General features: G+C 40.2%; 2 protein-coding genes across 4 annotated transcripts in view; both read left to right on the top strand.

The window, feature by feature from the left end:
- Window positions 1-23,654, top strand: part of arsk (arylsulfatase family, member K) — a 48,841-nt gene that overhangs the window by 15,506 nt on the left and 9,681 nt on the right. The window contains exons 6-9 of one of the 3 annotated variants that reach the window (XM_061897480.1): window positions 6,665-6,889; window positions 6,968-7,183; window positions 9,451-9,501; window positions 21,921-22,198. In XM_061897480.1, coding sequence (XP_061753464.1) covers window positions 6,665-6,889; window positions 6,968-7,183; window positions 9,451-9,501; window positions 21,921-21,967 — 539 coding nt within the window. In that variant the 3' untranslated portion in view covers window positions 21,968-22,198. Of the gene's footprint in view, window positions 1-6,664; window positions 6,890-6,967; window positions 7,184-9,450; window positions 9,783-21,920; window positions 22,199-23,654 lie in introns of those variants that run through there. The other 2 variants (XM_061897470.1, XM_061897460.1) reach the window with 2 other exon arrangements.
- LOC133554143 (tumor necrosis factor-like) overlaps window positions 22,019-23,654 on the top strand; it is an 11,665-nt gene continuing 10,029 nt past the window's right edge. Inside the window, exon 1 of the mRNA XM_061906364.1 lies at window positions 22,019-22,198. Coding sequence (XP_061762348.1) covers window positions 22,019-22,198 — 180 coding nt within the window. The remainder of the gene's footprint in view (window positions 22,199-23,654) is intronic.

Raw genomic sequence — 23,654 nt, 5'->3', positions numbered from 1 at the left:
AAAATGGGTACTTAACACGGCAGTAAAACGGTTGATCAAACAAAACAGAAGTCACCGTCATGGACCCACGAGCTGCGGAAGCTAGGTCTCCAATCAGCCATACAGATTCAATAACTTCACAGGGACGTTTTGGTGAATTTACGGAGGAATTCGTGAAACTGAAAAAATACAAAAAGAATTTCGTTGTAAGTTATTAACACTAACACAGACACTCGTAGACGTGTTAGCATATTAGCTAATGCTAACGACAATGCTGGCTTACAAATATGCATGAAAACACTCCTATAGACATCACATAAGGGACGGTTTAAGAACTAAGAATTGTTTAAGTGATGTTGCAAAGCTTACAATCGTTGCTTGGGGTGATGAATGAAGAATCCATACAAGTAAAAAACGCTATGGACAGCATCTGTATTTCCGCTTCAAAGCTTTAAAAGGCAGAAAGCACTGTGTAGACCAGTGGTCCTTAACTTGGGTTCGATCGAACCCTTTGGGTTCGGTGAGTCGGCCTCAGGGGTTCGGCAGAGGTCAAAACACACCCGACTCATTGTCTCAATAAAAACTTCTCCCTATCAGCGTATTACGGATACGGCAAAAGCAGAAGTCACACTGATTGGCAGGTGTGTAATTTGTTGTGAGTTTATGCACTGTGTTGGTTTTGTTCTTTGAACAAGGTGGTGTTCATGCACAGTTCATTTTGTGCACCAGTAAAAAAAACATGGTAACACTTTAGTATGGGGAAGATATTCACCATTAATAATTATTGCTTATTAACATGAAAATTATTAACATATTGGCTCTTAACTAGTCATTATTGAGTACTTATTAATGCCTTATTCGGTATGGCCTCATTATGACCCTAACCCTCTAACCCTGGCTATAACCCTAACCAAATACCTCTAAATTAAGTCTTTGTTACTTAGAATATGTTCCCTTAGTGTCCAAAAACTTCTAAATGAAGTCTTTGTTACTTAAAATATGTTCTCCATACTAAAGGATTACCAAAAACACATAACTTTGTCTTGAATTTTAAAAAAAATATATATATATATTTTTCACTAAGAAGGTTTCGGTGAATGTGCATATGAAACTAATGGGGTTCGGTACCTCCAACAAGGTTAAGAACCACTGGTGTAGACATTGACCCTGCAGCACCTGCAGTGAGCGATCTTGTCCGAAGGATGGCGCCACAGCACAAACAATAATTCATCATCTCAATGTATTTGCATGTGTTTAATGAAAATTATTTGCATTATGGCCGTCAGCGAAGAAAAATCCATAAATTAGCTACACCGTTTTATAAGCCAGAGGGTTCAAAGTGTAGTGGGAAACAAATTGCAGTTTAGACATAGTCCGAAATGTACAGTATGTTTTTCTTTTTTTTTTGCATTTTAACTTACAAATACATTTTAGCAAAAGTGGAGCCAATGTGATTCGCTTTATTCCTCCATAATAAAAATTTAAATGAAATATAATAAAAACCTCCATCAGCTTTTTATACACACGCACATTTTTGAAGGCCTTAGCAGCCACCAAAATTCACCAAATTTTGCAAAGACATTCGTTGAGGGCCTAACCGGCAATTTTAAAGCAAGTTTCTAAATCGTTGGGCCCCCGAGAAATATCTGTTTCTCAGCTGTGGTCCGTATGGGCCACAGCGGTACTCAGTTGTAATATACTTTTTCACCACTTGATGCAGTAATGACAATATTAAACAAACAGAAGAAGTCTGAAAATAAAGTCTTAGAGAAGTTTCTTAAGCGCAAAAAATATGACTAAATTGGTGAAGCTGTATTTGTATTTGCACTTTAATTTTATTAGACAGTTTATCCAAAAAACATGTAGTAGTATTTTATTTCTTTAACACATTTTGTTATTGTTTTTGCACTGCATAATTGTATGTAAATTTACTTTTCATCAGTCATTTTTGTTTAATATTTGAGTAGACTCCGGGCTCCTCTGTAGTGAAACATTTGGGCCACAAAGTTCACAAAGCTTAAGAACCTTTGATTTAGAGGTCCTGAACGCTAATTGGCTCTCTAGCGCCACCGTTAAATTTGGAAAAATTGAGCCCCTCAGCCATCAATATTGTCCCCAGAGAGGAGGAGCAAATAAAACAGGATTCATGGTTTCTTTGGAAGACCAAGTGGGACATACTTTCTCTTTTTGGGCATTCTCGACAGTAAACAACTGCTAGCAAGAAGCTAGTGCAGGTAATGGTGATTGACCCCAACAACGCTTTATATACAAACCCCGTTTCCATATGAGTTGGAAAATTTTGTTAGATGTAAATATAAACTGAATACAATGATTTGCAAATCCTTTTCAACCCATATTCAATTGAATGCTCTACAAATATAAGATATTTGATGTTCAAACTCACAAACTTTTTTTTTTTTTGCAAATAATAATTAACTTAAAATTCCATGCCTGCAACACGTGCCAAAGTAGTTGGGAAAGGGCATGTTGACCACTGTGTTACATCACCTTTTCTTTTAACAACACTCAATAAACGTTTGGGAACTGAGGAAACTAATTGTTGAAGCTTTGAAAGTGGAATTCTTTCCCATTCTTGTTTTATGTAAAGCTTCAGTCGTTCAACAGTCCGGGGTCTCCACTGTCGTATTTTACGCTTCATAATGCACCACACATTTTCGATGGGAGAGAGGTCTGGACTGCAGGCGGGCCAAGAAAGTACCCGCACTCTTTTAATACGAAGCCACGCTGTTGTAACACATGGCTTGGCATTTTCTTGCTGTAATAAACAGGGGCGTCCATGATAACGTTGCTTGGATGACAACATATGTTGCTCCAAAACCTGTATGGACCATTCAGCATTAATGGTGCCTTCACAGATCTGTAAGTTACCCATGCCTTGGGCACTAATGCACCCCCATACCATCACAGATACTGGCTTTCGAACTTTGCGCCTATAACAATCCGGATGGTTATTTTCCTATTTGTTCTGGAGGACACCACGTCCACAGTTTCCAAATATAATTTGAAATGTGGACTCGTCAGACCACAGAACACATTTCCACTTTGCATCAGTCCATTAGAGATGATCTCGGGCCCAGCCAAGCCGGCGGTGTGTCTGGATATTTTTGCACAATGGGTTTTGCTTTGCATAATAGAGTTTTAACTTGCAATTACAGATGTAGCGACCAACTGTATTTACTGACAGTGGTTTTATGAAGCGTTCCTGAGCCCATGTGGTGATATTCTTTACACACTGATGTCGGTTTTTGATGCAGTACCACCTGAGGGATCAAAGGTCTGTAATATTATCGCTTACGTGCAGTGATTTCTCCAGATTCTCTGAACTTTTTGATGATTTTACGGCCCGTAGATGGTGAAATCCCTAAGTTCCTTGCAATAACTCGTTTAGAAATGTTGTTCTAAAACTGTTCGACAATTTGCTTACAAAGTGGTGACCCTCACCCCATCCTTGTTTGTGAATTACTTAGCATTTCATGGAAGCTGTTTTTATACCCAATCATGGCACCCACCTGTTCCCAATTAGCCTGCACACCTGAGGGATGTTCCAAATAAGTGTTTGATGATCATTCCTCAACTTAATTTGCATTTATTGCCACCTTTCCCAACTTCTTTTTCACGTGTTACTGGCATCAAATTCTAAAGTTAATGATTATTTGCAACAAAAAAAAGTGTTTATCAGTTTTAACATCAAATATGTTGTCTTTGTAGCATATTCAACTGAATATGGGTTGAAATGGATTTGCAAATCATTGTATTCCGCTTATATTTACATCTAACACAATTTCCCAACTCAAATGGAAACGGGGTTTGTATATGTAGTGTAGTATCAGTTACATTATGATAACATGTAACATTTACATATTTTGGTCGTACTATTATTTCGCAGCCCTCTAAAAACATTTAACAAAGCTTTATATGCAAAAACATGCTGTAAGTATACATGTAGTGTAGTATCCGTTACATTCATGATAACATGTAGCATTCACATTTTTTGGTCATATGGTGGCGTAATATTTTGCAGCCCTCTAAAAAAAAACATCCAACAACGCATTATATACATGCTGTAAGTATATATGTAGTGTAGTATCCATTACTTTCATGATAACCTGTAGCATTCACATATTTTGGTCATACGGTGGCGCATTATTTCGCAGCCCTCTAAAACTACATCCAACAACGCTTTATATACATGCTATAAGTACATTTGTATATATGAAGTGTAGTATCCGTTACATTCATGATAAAATGTAACGTTTAAGTATTTTGGTCAAATGACGGCGGATTATTTCGCAGCCCTCTAAAAAAACATCCAACAGCGCTTTATATACATGCTGTAGGTACAGTGGGGCACAAAAGTATTTAGTCAGCCACCGATTGTGCAAGTTCTCCCACTTAAAATGATGACAGAGGTCTGTAATTTTCATCATAGGTACACTTCAACTGTGAGAGACAGAATGTGAAAAAAAAAATCCAAAAATTCACATTGTAAGAATTTTAAAGAATTTATTTGTAAATTATGATGGAAAATAAGTATTTGGTCAACCATTCAAAGCTCACTGATGGAAGGAGGTTTTGGCTCAAAATCTCACGATACATGGCCCCATTCTTTCCTTAACACGGATCAATAGTCCTGTCCCCGTAGCAGAAAAACAGCCCCAAAGCATGATGTTTCCACCCCCATGCTTGACAGTAGGTATGGTGTTCTTGGGATGCAAATCAGTATTCTTCTTCCTCCAAATACGACGAGTTGAGTTTATACCAAAATGGATACATGGATGATACAGCAGAGGATTGGGAGAATGTCATGTGGTCAGATGAAACCAAAAAATAACTTTTTGGTATAAACTCAACTCGTCGTGTTTGGAGGAAGAAGAATACTGAGTTGCATCCCAAGAACACCAAACCTACTGCGAAGCATGGGGGTGGAAACATCATGCTTTGAGGCTGTTTTTTTGCTAAGTGGACAGGACGATTGATCCGTGTTAAGGAAAGAATGAATGGGGCCGTGTATCGTGAGATTTTGAGCCAAAACCTCCGTCCATCAGTGAGCGCTTTGAATGGTTGACCAAATACTTATTTTCCACCATATTTTACAAATAAATTCTTTAAAATTCCTACAATGTGAATTCCTGGATTTTTTTCCCCACATTCTGTCTCTCACAGTTGAAGTGTACCTATGATGAAAATTACAGACCTCTGTCATCATTTTAAGTCAGAGAACTTGCACAATCGCTGGCTGACTAAATACTTTTTTGCCCCACTGTATATATGTAGTGTACTATCCGTTACATTAATGATAACATACAGCATTTAGGTATTGTGGTCATACGGCGGCGCATTATTTCACGGCCTTCTAAAAAACATCCGACAACGCTTTATATACATGCTGTAAGTATATATGTAGTGTCGTATCCGTTACATTCCTGATAACATGTCGCATTAACAAATTTTGGTCATACGACGACCCATTAATTTCACAGACATATCACAACGTTCACTTTTCCCTTCAATAACAACTAGCAGACCTCATGAGAATGCTTGCAACTTCAAGCATAACAGTTAGTTGACAGAAAGCTCTTATCTTAAAAGATTACAGTTGGTACAAAATGCGGCTGCTAGACTTTTGACAAGAACAAGAAAGTTTGATCACATTATGCCTGTACTGGCTCACCTGCACTGGCTTCCTGTGCACTTAAGATGTGACTTTAAGGTTTTACTACTTACGTATAAAATACTACACGGTCTAGCTCCAGCCTATCTTGGCGATTGTATTGTACCATATGTCCCGGCAAGAAATCTGCGTTCAAAAGACTCCGGCTTATTAGTGATTCCTAGAGCCCAAAAAAAGTCTGCGGGCTATAGAGCGTTTTCCGTTCGGGCTCCAGTACTCTGGAATGCCCTCCCGGTAACAGTTCGAGATGCTACCTCAGTAGAAGCATTTAAGTCTCACCTTAAAACTCATCTGTATACTCTAGCCTTTAAATAGACCTCCTTTTTAGACCAGTTGATCTGCCGCTTCTTTTCTTTCTCATATGTCCCCCTCTCCCTTATGACCATGGATGAAGTACTGGCTGTCCAGAGTCGAGACCCAGGATGGACCGCTCGTCGGGACCCAGGATGGACCGCTCGCCTGTATCGGTTGGGGACATCTCTACGCTGCTGATCCGCCTCCGCTTGAGATGGTCTCCTGTGGACACGGGACTCTCGCTGCTGTCTTGGATCCGCTTGAACTGAACTCTCGCGGCTGTGTTGGAGCCACTATGGATTGAACTTTCACAGTATCATGTTAGACCCGCTCGACATCCATTGCTTTCGGTCCCCTAGAGGGGGGGGGGGGGGTTGCCCACATCTGAGGTCCTCTCCAAGGTTTCTCATAGTCAGCATTGTCACTGGCGTCCCACTGGATGTGAATTCTCCCTGCCCACTGGGTGTGAGTTTTCCTTGCCCTTTTGTGGGTTCTTCCGAGGATGTTGTAGTCGTAATGATTTGTGCAGTCCTTTGAGACATTTGTGATTTGGGGCTATAAAAATAAACATTGATTGATTGATTGATTGATTATCTCAAAACGTTATTTTCGTTGGCCACTCTCAAGTCGGGGTACCTAAAAAAAAAAAAAACCTCCATGTAATCTCTGGTCTAAAGCCTCCAACTCTCTGTTCATAAGGGCGGGTGATTTCAGCTCTGAGAGACACCCAGCTGCTCCAGAGCACTGTGGTGATTTTCACGGCGGACCACGGCGAGCTCGCCATGGAGCACCGGCAGTTCTACAAGATGTCCATGTTGGAGGGAAGCGCCCATGTTCCCTTGCTCATCATGGGACCGGGGCTGGTGTCGGGCCAGCAGGTCAAGCAGCTGGTGTCCTTGGTTGATGTCTATCCTACTGTACTGGGTATACAACCTACAATCTGCCTATAATTGGTCATTATTAGACTTAAACATCTAATGCATTTTTCTCTTTGCATGGCAGATATTGCAGGTATTTCAGGTGCAGGCAATCTCAGTGGCCACTCGCTCCGTCCTCTTCTGTCCAAGCACGACAGCTTTCCAAGGAGGCAACGCCCAGACTGGGTTTTGAGTGAATACCATGGCTGTAATGTCAACGCCTCTTCATACATGCTGAGAAGAGGACGGTGGAAATACATCGCCTACGCAGACGGTCTGACTGTACCTCCCCAGCTTTTTGGTAACTACTCCGGCGTTTCTGGATGGATCACACTCTTTTTCATTGAGGGCCACATGGCAGTTATGGCTGTGAATAATGTATAAATATAAATAGCCCCATGATATCATTACACAATTATTCATTAATAATGTATATTTGTTTACCTAAACTTTAAACAAATATAAATACAAATTGCCTTCTTATATCATTACACAATTATTTATTAATAATGTATATTGGTTTACGTACACTTTAAACAAATATATAAATGTAAATTGCCTTAATATATCATTACACAATTATTTATTAGTAATGTATACTTGTTTACGTACACTTTAAACAAATATAAATATAAATTGCCTTCTTATATCATTACACAATGATTTATTAAAAATGTATGTATGTCTATGTACACTTTAAACAAATATATAAATATAAATGGCCTTGTTTTATCATTACACAATTATTTATTAATAATGTGTATTTGTTTACGTACACTTTAAAGAAATATGTAAATATAAATTGCCTTATATCATTACACAAGTATTTATTAATAATGTATATTTTTTACAAACTAATATATAAATATAAATTGCTTAATATCATTACATATCTATTTATTAACAATAAATATTTTTACAGACTGTAAAAAAAATATATAAGTATGAATTGCCTTAATATATCATTACATAATTATTTAATGATAATAGATATTTTTACATAAGCTGTAAAAAACAAAACAATTCCTTAGTATGTCATAATATATATATTTTTACAGACACTTTAAAAAGTGTTTTGAATATAAATTGCTTTATTATATTGTATAATTATTTATTAATAATTTATATATTTTACAAGCACTGTAAAAATATCTACGATAAATTGTGTAATTATATTATTACAGAATTATTAAATAATATGTATTTTTACAGACACTGTAAAAATATATATAAATATACATTACCTTATTAGATCATTACATATACACATTTTTAAACTGATTTTAATACACATAATTGTATACACTGAATTATTACTCAATGGATTTTTTTATCCAGCAAATTTTTTTTTGCACAGATTTTTTATACACTGATTTGTGTACATTGAACTTTTACACTGAATTTTTATACACTGATTTTTTACACTGAATTATTACAGACTGAATTTTTATACACTATTTTTTTTATACTGACATTTTTACACACTGTTTTTTATACACTGAATTAATACACACTGGATTTGTTTAATGCAGGGAGTTTTTTATACATTGAATTTTTATACCCTGATTTTTTTACACACAGATTTTTTTTTACGCTGAATATCAAACACAATTTTTTTTAGACTGATTTGTTTACATTGAACTTTTACATATATTTTCATATACTGATTTTTTACACTGAATTATTAGACTTAATTTTTATAGACTATTTTTTTACACACTGATTTTTATACACATAATTTTATACACTAAATTATTACACACTGGATTTTTTATGCACTGAATTTCTTTTTTATACATTGAATTTTTATACACTGATTTTTCTTACACTGAATTGTTTTACACTGAATTTTTATACACAGATTTTTTTTTTACGCTGAATAATTAAACACATTTTTTACCCTGAATTTTTTACACTGATTTTTTACCCACTGATTTTTATACACATCATTGTATACACAGAATAATTACACTGGATTTTTTATGCAGTTAATTTTTTTATACATTTCTGACTTTTTATACTCTGATTTTTCTTACACTAAATTTTTATACACAGATTTTTTTTACGCTGAATATTAAACACATTTTTTACCCTGAATTATTACACCGATTTTTTTACCCACTTTTTTTTGTACACATCTTTGTATACACTGAATGATTACACACTGGATTTTTTATGCAGTTAGTTTTTTTACACATTGAATTTTTTCCCACTGAATTTTTACACTGATTTTTTTACACAATGCATTTCAAAGCTCTGTATTTTGACAAGCTTAATTTTCAAACACTTTTCAGTGTGCAGCTGGGATAGGCTCCAGCCCCCCTACCACACTGAGATGGACAAGCGGTAAAACATGTCTCGCAATTTTTTTTCTCCATTTTTTTCAATTAAATTGCCAGAATAAGTTGTTGTAAAAAAATTATGTTGAACAAAATCTAACGCAAAAAAAATTCAGTCACATAAATTCATTGTCGAAAAAACGCTTTTGTAATACGGACACAAATGAACCTCCATATTACCAACTTGTATTAGAGGAAATAATTATGTTTTTGTCCTTCTCCGCTGCAGACCTGACACAGGACAAGGAGGAACTTCATGACGTGGCCATCAAATATCCAGGTGTGCGGGCACAACTGGACACGCTGTTACGCAGCATTGTAGACTACCCAGCTGTCTCTGAAACCGTGCATGTCTACAACAAGAAGCAGTTTGGTGCCTGGCAACAAAGTGCAGGAAGTAACTATAGCCGGGTCATGGCTAATCTCAGGTGGCATGTCGACTGGCAGAAAGATGCTTCGGGCAATGAAAGATTGATTGACAGGTGGCTCAATGACTCCTTGTGATGCACGTGCAAATATTGTACAGTATATATATATATACATATATATATATATATATATATATATATACACAGTGGGGCAAAAAAGTATTTAGTCAGCTACCGATTGTGCAAGTTCTCCCACTTAAAATGATGACAGAGGTCTGTAATTTTCATCATAGGTACACTTCTACTGTGAGAAACAGAATGTGAAAAAAAAATCCAGGAGTTCACATTGTAGGAATTTTAAAGAATTTATTTGTAAATTATGGTGGAAAATAAGTATTTGGTCAACCGTTCAATGCTCTCACTGATGGAAGGATGATTTGGCTCAAAATCTCACGATACATGGCCCCATTCATTCTTTCCTTAAAGGGGAACATTATCACCAAACCTATGCAAGCGTCAATATATACCTTGATGTTGCAGAAAAAAGACCATGTATTTTTTTAACCGATTTCCGAACTCTAAATGGGTGCATTTTGGCAAATTAAACGCCTTTGTGTTTATCGGTCTTTTAGCGATGACGTCAGAATGTGACGTCACCGAGGTAACACACCCGCCATTTTCATTTTCAAAACATTACAAACACCAGGTCTCAGCTCTGTTATTTTCCGTTTTTTCGACTAATTTTTGGAACCCTGGAGACATCATGCCTCGTCGGTGTGTTGTCGGAGGGTGTAACAACACTAACAGGGAGGGATTCAAGTTGCACCACTGGCAAGAAATCTGCCGCCAGACCCCCATTGAATGTACCAAAGTGTCTGCACATTTGACCGGCGATGCTAAGACAGACATGGCACAGAGATGTATGGATAACCTGCAGATGCATTTGCAACGATTAAGTCAACGAAATCACAAAGGTGAGTTTTGTTGATGTTGTTGACTTATGTGCTAATCAGACATATTTGGTCACGGCATGACTGCCAGCTAATCGATGCTAACATGGTGCGCTAATCGATGCTAATATGCTATTTACGCTAGCTGTATGTACATTTGAAACTAGATACCCACATTTAATGCGAAACAAACACTTACGAATCGACGGATTTAAGTTGCTCCAGTGTCACAAGATGCAAAAGTCCTGATCCTTTGGTCCGCACATTTTACCGGCGATGTTAATAAGTCAGCCATGCTATGGGCCACTTCATTAGGTACATACATGCTATGGCCGAATAGCGTCAATACCTGTTTGCTCAATAGCTTCAATTTCTTCTTCAATTTCGTTTTCGCTATCTGCCTCCATACTCCGACCATCTGTTTCAATACATGCGTAATCTGTTGAATCGCTTAAACCGCTGAAATCCGAGTCTGAATCCGAGCTAATGTCGCTATATCTTGCTGTGGTAACCGCCATGTTGTTTGTATTGGCAGCACTGTGTGACATCACAGGGAAATGGACAGTCGCATCGCAAATAGAGAAAATCAAGAACTTTTAAGCTTTTTTTAGGGATATTCCGGGAGGTGTAAAATATTGAAAAAAACTACGAAAAATAAAACAAGCCACTGGGAACTGATTTTTATTGTTTTTAACCCTCTTGAAATTGTGATAATGTTCCCCTTTAACACGGATCAATCGTCCTGTCCCCTTAGCAAAAAAACAGCCCCAAAGCATGATGTTTCCACCCCCATGCTTCACAGTAGGTATGGTGTTCTTGGGATGCAACTCAGTATTCTTCTTCCTCCAAACACGACGATTTGAGTTTATACCAAGGTGGATACATGAATGATAAAGCAGAGGATTGGGAGAATGTCATGTGGTCAGATGAAAACAAAATAGAAACTTTTTGGTATAAACTCAACGCGTCGTGTTTGGAGGAAGAAGAATACTGAGTTGCATCCCAAGAACACCAGACCTACTGTGAAGCATGGGGGTGGAAACATCATGCTTTGGGGCTGTTTTTCTGCTAAGGGGACAGGACGATTGATCCGTGTTAAGGAAAGAATGAATGGGGCCATGTATCGTGAGATTTTGAGTCAAAACCTCCTTCCATCAGTGAGAGTTTTGAATGGTTGACCAAATACTTGTTTTCCACCATAATTTACAAATATATTTTTTTAAAATCCCTACAATGTGAATTCCTGGATTTTTTTTCCTAATCTGTCTCTCACAGTTGAAGTGTACCTATGATGAAAATTACAGACCTCTATCATCATTTTAAGTGGGAGAACTTGCACAATCGCTGGCTAAATAAATACTTTTTTGCCCCACTGTACATATATGCAGATATACTGTATTGTCAATGACAAGACAATAATTTAGCAATATAATCTTGAGAAGCAACCGGGTTCACGTTTGGATTGTTCATACTGAGTTGAGGACTTCATGGAAAGCAGAAGTGATGACATGACGATTAAATGTTTACTCATGTGTCCTCCCACACATAATAGGAAGACTGCAATTCCTCAAGTGTGGGTGTTGTTGACTAAATAATTACAGCGGTTTGCATTGTCATCTGGGTTAGTCGTGACAACACAACTATTTGATACATGTTGTGACAAGGTGAGAGTAATATTCCCACGCCTCAGTGCCGCAGCCTGAGGGAGCTGTATCACGCCCGCCCGAGCATCCAGCTCAGGAAAGTAGAGTAATTTCTGCGGGGGATACATAAAAAATTTCATTTTCTGCGTTGGCCAACAATGGCCTCGACTTTTGTCGACTGAAGGAGTCTTGAGAAGTTTGACATTTGAGGGGTAAAAGGTCAGCGAGGCGCATGAGGATGTGAAAGTGACCACATTCAGTCATGCGGCCATGAACTAAAGGGATGTTTGGAGCCGATACTGATATCGGTGAGGGAGCAGCAAAAATCAGGGTTTCGAATGATATCGGTGTGCGTGTGAAATGTCCGATACAAGCAGCCTTGCATAGGGATTTATTTATTTTTATTATTTGGATAATTATTACAATTTAGAATCGGGTTGAATAATATTAGCAATTCAATGTTTTACCTGTTAACCCTTAGTGCATGGGTGTCAAACTCTGGCCCGCGGGCCAAATTTGGCCCGCCGTTTCATTTTATTTGGCCCTTGAGGCAATATCAAATTAACATTAGAGCTGGCCCGCCGGTAACACCACATTCACCGCTAATACTCATACTTGCCAACCCTCCCGATTTTCCCAGGAGACTCCCGAAGTTTAGTGCCCTTCCCGAAAATCTCCCTGGGCAACCATTCTCCCGATTTCCACCCGGACTACAATACTTTGTCAACAGCCATACAGGTCACACTGAGGGTGGCCGTATAAACAACTTTAACATCGTTACAAATATGCGCCACACTGTGAACCCACACCAAACAAGAATGACCAAACACATTTCGGGAGAACACCCTCACCGTAACACAACATAAACACAACAGAACAAATACCCAGAACCCTTTGCAGCACTAACTCTTCCGGAATGCTACGATATACACCCCCCGCTACCACCAAACCCCGCCCACTTAATTTTTATTTTATTTTTGAATTTATTAGCCTGTGGAAAAAGTTAATGTTGATATGTACCTCGGAAGGCTGCAAATAGAAAAGAGGCATTATTTGTTTTAATTACATTTTATTTAATATACCGCTGATGTTTTTTCGTTTCTTTTTTGAAAGTTGATTTTGCACTATTACGTTATATAAGCTCTGCCTGTTGCATGGGAGGAAATCCGAGTACCCGGAGGGAACCCACGCCTTCACGGGGAGGACATGCAAACTCCACACAGAAAGATCCCGAGCCCGGGATTGAACCCAGGATTACTCAGGACCTTCGTATTGTGAGGCAGATGCACTAACCCCTGTTTCACTGTGCTGCCCTATTTAAGCCTTGCTTGTTCAATATTCATCGCAAAACTTGTTTGGGTCCCTATTAAAAGGTTACTTTTTTCAACCTTGGCCCGCGGCTTTGTTCAGTTTTACATTTTGGCCCACTCTGTATTTGAGTTTGAAACCCCTGCCTTAGTGGATCTACTGCAATACACTTCCCATACTCTGGTGCAGTGTTTTTCAGCCTTTTTTGAGCCAAGGCACATTTTTGGCGTTGAAAAAATGCGAAGGCACACCACCAGCAGAAATCATTCAAAAACCAAACTCAGTTGACAGGAAGAAGTGGTTGTCACAATTGTTGGATATGACGTTAAAGCAGGGGTGTCAAACTCAAATACAGAGTGGGCCAAAATTTTAAACGGAACAAAGCCGCGGGCCAAGGTTGAACAAATTAACCTTTTAATAGGGACCCAAACAAGTTTTGCATGAAATATCGAACAAGTAAGGCTTATATAACTTAAGTGACATGCAAAATCCAGTTTCAAATAATAATAAATAAATAAATATCAATGGCATATCAAATAAAATAAAAGAAAAAATGTTATGCCTTTTTTTCTATTTGCAATCTTCTGAGGTAAATATCAAATTTTTTCCACAGGCTAATAATACATTTGAAAATAAAATAACAATAATGAAGCTTTGAAGTAGCAAGAGAAAACGCATGAATAAAATGTTAATTATTGGTCAGTTTGCTTGAAGTTTCCTGGAAGAGTTAGTGCTGCAAGGGGTTCTGGGTATTTATTCTGTTGTGTTACGGTGCGGATGTTCACCCGAAATGTGTTTGTCATTCTTGTTTGGTGTGGGTTCACAGTGTTGCGCATACTTGTAACAGTGCTAAAGTTGTTTATACGGCCACCCTCAGTGTGACCTGTATGGCTGTTGACCAAGTATGCCTTGCATTCACTTGAGTGTGTGTAAAAGCCACAAATATTATGTGACACGCTGTTAGTATGGAGGAAAAGCGGACGTGACGACAGGTTGTAGAGAACGCTAAAGGCAGTGCCTTAAATGCACGCCCCCAATATAGTTGTCCAGGTGGAAATCCGTAGAAATTCGGGAGAATGGTTGCCCCGGGAGATTTTCGGGAGGGGCACTGAACTTCGGGAGTCTACCGGGAAAATTAGGAGGGTTGGCAAGTATGAGTATTAGCGGTGAATGCGGTGTTATAACACCGGCAGGCCAGTTCTAATGCTAAATTGATATTGCCTCAAGGGCCAAATTAAATTACACGGCGGGCCAGAGTTTGACACCCATGCTTTAAAGCATAAGCAAGCATGCATGACTATAGCTCTTGTCTCAAAGTAGGTGTACTGTCACCACCTGTCACATCACACCTTGACTTGTTTTCACTTGTTGCCGTTTTCCTGTGTGTAGTCTTTTACTTCCTGTCTTGCGCGCCTATTTTTGGTGGCTTTTTCTCTTTTTTTGGCATTTTCCTGCAGCAGTCTCATGTCTTATATTTCCCGCGTCTACTTTGTTTTAGCTATCAAGAATATTTCACTTGTTTTTATCCTTCTTTGTGGGGACATTGTTGATTGTTATGTCATGCTCGACATCCATTGCTTTCCTCCTCTCCAAGGTTCTCATAGTCATCATTGTCACCGACGTCCCACTGGGTGTGAGTTTTCCTTGCCCTTATGTGGGCCTACCGAGGATGTCGTAGTGGTTTGTGCAGCCCTTTGAGACACTAGTGATTTAGGGCTATATAAGTAAACATTGATTGATTGATTGATGTTCGGATGTACTTTGTGGACGCCGTCTTTGCTCCACAGTAAGTCGTTGCTGTCGTCCAGCATTCTGTTTTTGTTTACTTTGTAGCCAGTCCGTTCTGCATAGCCTTCCCTAAGCGTCAATTCCTTTTCTTATGGGCACTCACCTTTTGTTTATTTTTGGTTTAAGCAATAGACATCTTTTTTTACCTGCACACTGCCTCCCGCTGTTTCCCACTCTACAAAGCAATTTGCTACCGGCTGCCACCTACTGATATGGAAGAGTATTACATGGTCTAGACACTCAACAACAACACATCATTTGCAGACTAGAATTACTGCTTAGCAAAAAATATTTTTAACCCAAATAGGTGAAATGAGATAATCTCCCACGGCACACCAGACTGTATGTCACGGCACAGTGGTTGAAAAACACTGCTCTGGTGTGTTATTATATTTCACAAATACATTGAGGGCTGCAATGTTTCATCCATTAAATTGATTAATTTGATCAGGGGGGTGAAAAAGCATCGTATTGGTATTTTATTGCCCGGGCGATTGTTTTCACGTGTGAAACAGGCGGACATAGTGGTGTTCCTGCACAGGTGAGAGCCGTGCAAAGCAGCCACAAAGAGCTTAGGGAAGATGGGAAATGTTTTGGGATGATTCCAGCGCGAAAAAAAGACAAACGTTGTCAAACGCGGCTGACATTTCGCAACATGTCTACATGCGTGATGATGCAACATTACCAGATTGATGATGCAACATTACTAGATCGATGATGCAATCAGCCTTCCCGGTAAGGTTTATTCAGGTGTACTGGAGAGGAGGCTACGTCGGATAGTCGAACCTCGGATTCAGGAGGAACAGTGTGGTTTTCGTCCTGGTCGTGGAACTGTGGACCAGCTCTATACTCTCGGCAGGGTTCTTGAGGGTGCATGGGAGTTTGCCCAACCAGTCTACATGTGCTTTGTGGACTTGGAGAAGGCATTCGACCGTGTCCCTCGGGAAATCCTGTGGGGAGTGCTCAGAGAGTATGGGGTATCGGACTGTCTTATTGTGGCGGTCCGTTCCCTGTACGATCAGTGCCAGAGCTTGGTCCGCATTGCCGGCAGTAAGTCGAACACATTTCCAGTGAGGGTTGGACTCCGCCAAGGCTGTCCTTTGTCACCGATTCTGTTCATAACTTTTATGGACAGAATGTCTAGGCGCAGTCAAGGCGTTGAGGGGTTCCGGTTTGGTGACCGCAGGATTAGGTCTCTGCTTTTTGCAGATGATGTGGTCCTGATGGCTTCATCTGACCGGGATCTTCAGCTCTCGCTGGATCGGTTCGCAGCCGAGTGTGAAGCGACCGGAATGAGAATCAGCACCTCCAAGTCCGAGTCCATGGTTCTCGCCCGGAAAAGGGTGGAATGCCATCTCCGGATTGGGGAGGAGACCCTGCCCCAAGTGGAGGAGTTCAAGTACCTAGGAGTCTTGTTCACAAGTGGGGGAGGAGTGGATCGTGAGATCGACAGGCGGATCGGTGCGGCGTCTTCAGTAATGCGGACATTGTACCGATGCGTTGTGGTGAAGAAGGAGCTGAGCCGGAAGGCAAAGCTCTCAATTTACCGGTCGATCTACGTTCCCATCCTCACCTATGGTCATGAGCTTTGGGTCATGACTGAAAGGATAAGATCACGGGTACAAGCGGCCGAAATGAGTTTCCTCCGCCGGGTGGCGGGGCTCTCCCTTAGAGATAGGGTGAGAAGCTCTGCCTTCCGGGAGGAACTCAAAGTAAAGCCGCTGCTCCTTCACATCGAGAGGAGCCAGATGAGGCGGTTCGGGCATCTGGTCAGGATGCCACCCGAACGCCTCCCTAGGGAGGTGTTTAGGGCACGTCCAACCGGTAGGAGGCCACGGGGAAGACCCAGGACACGTTGGGAAGACTATGTCTCCCGGCTGGCCTGGGAACGCCTCGGGATCCCCCGGGAAGAGCTAGATGAAGTGGCTGGGGAGAGGGAAGTCTGGGTTTCCCTGCTTAGGCTGTTGCCCCCGCGACCCGACCTCGGATAAGCGGAAGATGATGGATGGATGGATGGATGATGCAACATTACCCGCACATTTCACAGTAAAAAGCGGCAAACGTGCAGAAACAATTTGTCAAAGTCTGTTTCATACCTTGGACTTGCATCACAAATGTTTTATTCAAACAGGCGGGGTCATGTTCGCGTCTCCACTCGTTGGCCCAGATATCAAACACACAATTAATGCCTTGTTGAATGTGTAAGTGTTACATTGTTAAAGACGACATCACTCAATTTATCGCACTTGATCAGTCTTTCTGTTTACTTTTGGTTCTTTGGCACTCACCATCATTGGTTGGAACTGGGGGTTAAAAGCCTACTGAAACCCACTACTACCGACCACGCAGTCTGATAGTTTATATATCAATGATGAAATATTAACATTGCAACACATGCCAATACGGCCTTTTTAGTTTACTAAATTACAATTTTAAATTTCCAGCGAGTTTCTTGTTGAAAACGTCGCGAAATGATGACACGTAGGCGTGACGTCAAGGACTGTCAGGAAATATTAGCGTAGCACCAAACACGGCTAAAAGTCGTCTCTGTTCATCGCGTAATTACACTGTATTTTGGACATCTGTGTTGCTGAATCTTTTGCAATTTGTTCATTTAATAATGGAGACGTCAAAGAAGAAAGCTGTTGGTGGAAAGCGGTGGATTGCAGCTGTCTTTAGCACCGAGACACAGCCGGTGTTTCTTTGTTTATTGTGAAGCAGAGCGGTCAAGTGAACATGTTTTCTCTACGTCAACCAGCATGTTTTTGAATGGGGAAATTGTGATATATATCTTACCGGAGACATCAGTGGATTATTCGTCGTCCTGCAGCAGCTGTCAGAAAACGCAGCTGTGAGCTTGGCTCCTCGGCTTCTCTCTGAGACACTGCGTGTTCACCGCAGCCATCCAACCTCGATGTATGTCTTTACAATCTTTAAAATCCCACTAAAACACTATTAAAACAATTAGCAGATAAGGGATCTTCCAGAATTATCCTAGTAAATGTGTCTAATTACATCTGAAACGCTCACACTGCCGCCGCCCGGAGCCGTCGCTTTTTTTTTTTTTTCTAGTCCTTCACTATTAATATCCTAATTCACAAATCTTTCATCCTCGCTCAAATTAATGGGGAAATTGTCACTTTCTCAGACCGAATTCCTCTTATTGCTGGTGGCTACCATTATAAACAATGTGAATATGTGTAGAGCCCTGCAACTCGTGATGTCATGCGCACATACTTCCGGTAAAGGCAGGGCTTTTTTATTAGCGACCAAAAGTTGAGAACTTTATCGTCTATGTTCTCTATTAAATCCTTTCAGCAAAAATATGGCAATATCACGAAATGTTCAAGTATGACACATAGAATGGACCTGCTATTCTCGTTTAAATAGGAAAATCTCATTTTAGTAGGCCTTTAAATCACCAAAAATGATGCCCGGGCGCGACCACCGCTGCTGCTCACTGCTCCCCTCACCTCCCAGGGGGTGAATAAGGGGATGGGTCGAATGCAGATAAAAATTTCGCCACACCTAGTGTCTGACAATTAACTTTAGCTTTATTATCCTAATACCTGCTTCCTCTGGCTACAGTTTTGTTGTTGTTTTTTTTACCTTCCTTACCTTATGGTCCACGTGTGCTTCAATAACTCAGCCAACAGATAATAATTCAGGGGTCAGTAGAGCCAATGCAAAAAGATGAAGTGAGCATGAGTTTGTACATTCACACTGACAGATTCGTTTAAGGGTTACCATAAATACCCGACAATAAGCCACAATTTTTTTTTATTCCTACGCTTAGAAACCTGCGGCTTATGAAACAGCGCGGCTACGTGACGGATTTTTCTTCGCCGACGGCCACAATGTGTTGTTCAATAGTTTCTATTCAACCCAAGCGGAGAGACTTATTGTTTGTACTTTACTGCCATCTTTTTGATGCCCTGAACTGGAAGTAAAACCGTCCATAGCGTTTCTACTTGTATGGATTCTGCATTCATGTCTCCAAGCCACATGAGTAAGTTTTACAATATAGCTAAAACAATTCTTACTTGCTGAAGCGTCCCATGTGTGATGTCCGTAGGAGTGTTTTTCATGCATATTTCTACGTGCTATCGTAATGTTGTCAAACTAGCGTAGTTAGCATTAGCCAACATGCTAGCCATTCTTTTTGTATCGTTTCAGGTTCCCAAATTCCTCAGCAAATTCACCAAAACGTCGCCGGTTTAGCTGATTGGAGAGCTAGCTTCCGCAGCTCGTGGGTCCATGACCATGACTTCTGTTTTGTTTGATCAGCCGTTTTACTGCCTTGTCACCGGCACTGTTTGGAAATAATTAAGGTATGTAAATAAACATTTATAAAACGTTAATACGTTTATATCTGCAACTTACAGTCCGGTGTGGCTTATTCTTTTAAAATTTAGTAGGTGAAAATGTTACGACGAGTTGTTTTGGCGTTAGAAGAAATAATTTCCACTATTTTCCCCAAACGTCGCATTTTATTCGATTACTCGATAAAACAGGATTTCTTTGGACTGTTGGACTTGTGTTGTTTTCACCCCGTGTGTGTGGTGTTGAAGTTCTGTCCGGTGCTCTTATTTTGTAGTTTCACTTCCCCTGTCTGCCACTGAGTGCTGGCTCCTGGTTCTTGTGCTCGATCATTGTTCTCTGTTCCCATGTATTATTATTATTATTATTATTATTATTATTCTGCGATGAGGTGACGAATTGTCCAGGGTGTACCCCGCCTTTCGCCCGATTGTAGCTGAGATAGGCCCCAGCGCCCCCCGCGACCCCGAAGGGAATAAGCGGTAGAAGTGGATGGATTAATTATTATTATTATTATTGTGGTCGTTCCCGTGCCCTACCCAGCTGCACGTTTCCAGTCATCAGATATTATTTTACTCAAAATGTAACACAGAACGACACAGGAGGTCCTTCATACCGACATATAATACATATGTTCCTTGACTGCACTTAAATGTAGAATATATTTATATTATTCATATATTATATATATAATATATGTTATGTATTATTTATTTTTATTATTGTTTATTGTGAGTGAACTGTGGTGCTGAATTTCCCCCAGGGATCAATAAAGTACTTTCTATTCTATCCTATTCTATTAATTCCCTTCCCTCCCGCCGCTCGTTACAGGGCTACTAAAATAATGGACAGCTGCAGCCCTGCATCCGTTATCCGTTCCTACAAAATAAAAGCGAGGTTGAAGTCAGGGGCCTTATTTTTGTCAACTCGTCATTGCTGATGTCCGCACACCCGCCATTTTTGCAAAATTTCTCGCCGGCGTGGCAGTTTTCTCCGGCAAAACTGCTTTTTAGTGATGCAGTTACTTTCCTCGCCAAGTTCTTCCAGCGTGCAGTTTGAGTGCGGTCATGTGACTGCTTGGCTGGGTTTTGACTGGGGGGAATGGGGTTTAAAGGTCACTCGCCAACGCGGACGTTGGATTGATCAAACGGAGTCATGTGACGGACAGTTCGTCTCAAATGTCAACACAAATTGTTTTATTCATTTGTGTTTTGTAGGCTAAAGTGTTGACTTTTTTATTATTTATGACATTTTTCAGAATCAAATGGTTGTAGTCTGTCAAAATGTTCATAGTTCCGGTGGCCATGTACTGCTTGCCTGTGTATCGGCTGGGGACATCTCTGCGCTGCTGATCCGCCTCCGCTTGGGATGGTTTCCTGCTGGCTCCGCTGTGAACGGGACTCTCGCTGCTGTGTTGGATCCGCTTTGGACTGGACTCTCGCGACTGTGTTGGATCCATTGTGGATTGAACGTTCACAGTATCATGTTAGACCCGCTCGACATCCATTGCTTTCCTCCTCTCCAAGGTTCTCATAGTCATCATTGTCACCGATGTCCCACTGGGTGTGAGTTTTCCTTGCCCTTATGTGGGCCTACCGAGGATGTCGTGGTGGTTTGTGCAGCCCTTTGAGACACTAGTGATTTAGGGCTATATAAGTAAACATTGATTGATTGATTGAAATAATATTTTTTTCCATTTCAGGCAAATTCACGCACTCAATATTTTGTCTTACAAACTAAAAAACAATGCTAATAAAGTAATTTTCGGATTATATATTTTAAATTAGTTATTTTCTTTAGTGTTAATAAGAATACATAGCTATGCAGAGGTGTACTTATAACAATGTTATAGACAAATGATACTATGTACAGTCGTGTAATGTTTTCTTCTTCAAAAAAGTTGACTGTAGTTGTTTGGAACAGATTATTTTCTATTGTTTTTATGCAATATCTTTATCGAAAACTTTTCATAAGACAAGTTAGAGAGTGCTGCGCTGAGGTGGCGACTTGTCCAGGGTGTACGACGCCTTCCGCCCGATTGTAGCTGAGATAGGCACCGGCGCCCCCCGTGACCCCAAATGGAATAAGCGGTAGAAAATGGGGTATTGTGTGTACAATTTTGAGGACACAATTGGATTGCTAGCAGAGTTTTGCAAGGAAGCAGAGGCCAACTTAATACTGATCGAGGGGAAGTTTCACTTCCTGTGAAGGTTAATTACCGTGCAGGTGCTTTAGTTTTCGTAGTAGTACTTGCAGTAGAACACCTATTGTGCCTGCCTATTGTGTGAGTCAACAACAAGTCATTGTGTAATACACCCACAGGAGGAAGTCTTGCCCATAAGAGCTCGACGTGGGCGACTTCAAAATGATAAATGGAGAGTGTGTCAGGGAGTTGCTGGAGGGAGAGCCGCAGGAGCAGCATGGAGGACAACACGTCGCTACATAACACCTCTTTTAAGTCCCGGCGCAAAACTCTACCAAGAGACCAACGACTACGCTGCGCTCTGGTCCTCCTGGCCGTGTTCCTGCTGAGCTCAGCAGGGGTTCTATTGGTGGCCCTTGCTATGAGGCGGGCCGGCCCCACGTCACTTGACACCCAGGTAAGGAGTCATCAAGCTTGGAGGCATTCATTTTCTTATGCTGCCTTAGCTGCAATCAGCAAGCCGAGGTTGCCAAAGTGAATGACAAAACATTAGCAGATTAATCCCAATTACTCGGGCAATTTAGAAGCAGATTTCACTTTCAAATACTTGGGTTAAAACTCCTAAAAAATTGATTTTAAAGTTAATTTTAAATGGTGCATGCATGTTATTCACTGCGATTATTGTGGGTTTCATTTTCATTTTATAGAGCACACTAGTTTTGAATTTCCACCCATCAGATTATAAGAAAAAACAAATATGATTCCGTATATAAGCCGCAGATGAAGGATTTTGTAAATGTCAACCTTAATCGTCTCCAAATGGTGTTTGTGACACGGCAGTAAAACGGCAGATCAAACAAAACAGAAGTCATGGTCATGGGCCCACGAATTTATTCTAAAGTACTTTATTTTCTGGTCTATAATGCGAACAAAGGTATAAGCCACACCCACTAAATTTTGGAAGAAAAAAAGTATTTGTCCATGTGTTAGCCGCATCCAACTGACTATAAGTCAGAGGTACATACGTTGTGAAATAAGTTATTTACACAAAAATATTCTGCAAATGTTTATTTACATACCTCAATCGTTTCCAAACGGTGTCTGTGGCACGGCAGTAAAACGGCCAATCAAACAAAACAGAAGTCATGGTCATGGACCCACAAGCCTATTTTAAAGTACTCTATTTTCTGGTCTATAAAGCAAACCAAGGTATAAGCCACACCCACGAAATTTTAGAAGGAAAAAAAGTATTTGTCCATATGTTAGCCGCATCCAACTGACTAAGTCAGAGATACGTACGTTGTAAATTAGTTATTTACACAAAAAGATTCTGCAAATGTTTATTTACATACCTAATCGTTTCCAAACGGTGTCTGTGGCACGGCAGTAAAACGGCCGATCAAACAAAACAGAAGTCATGGTCATGGACCCACAAGCTTATTTTAAAGTACTCTATTTTCTGGTCTATAAAGCACACTAAGGTATAAGCCACACCCACTAAATTTTAGAAGAAAAAAGTATTTGTCCATATATTTGCCGCACCCGACTGACTATAAAGTCGCAGATATATACCTTGTGAAATGAGTTATTTAAACAAAAAGATTCTGTAAATGTTTATTTACATACCTTAATCGTTTCCAAACGGTGTTTGTGACACGGCAGTAAAACGGCCGATCAAACAAAACAGAAGTCATGGTCATGGACCCACAAGCCAAGGTATAAGCCACACCCACGAAATTTTGGAAGGAAAAAAAGTATTTGTCCATATGTTAGCCGCATCCAACTGACTAAGTCAGAGATACGTACGTTGTAAATTAGTTATTTACACAAAAAGATTCTGCAAATGTTTATTTACATACCTTAATCGTTTCCAAACGGTGTTTGTGACACGGCAGTAAAACGGCCGATCAAAC

The sequence above is a fragment of the Nerophis ophidion genome, linkage group LG01 (assembly GCF_033978795.1).
Source record: "Nerophis ophidion isolate RoL-2023_Sa linkage group LG01, RoL_Noph_v1.0, whole genome shotgun sequence".
Lineage (NCBI taxonomy): Eukaryota > Metazoa > Chordata > Actinopteri > Syngnathiformes > Syngnathidae > Nerophis > Nerophis ophidion.
Note: the sequence above shows the minus strand (reverse complement) of the source record. Positions and strands in the feature narration are given on the sequence as shown.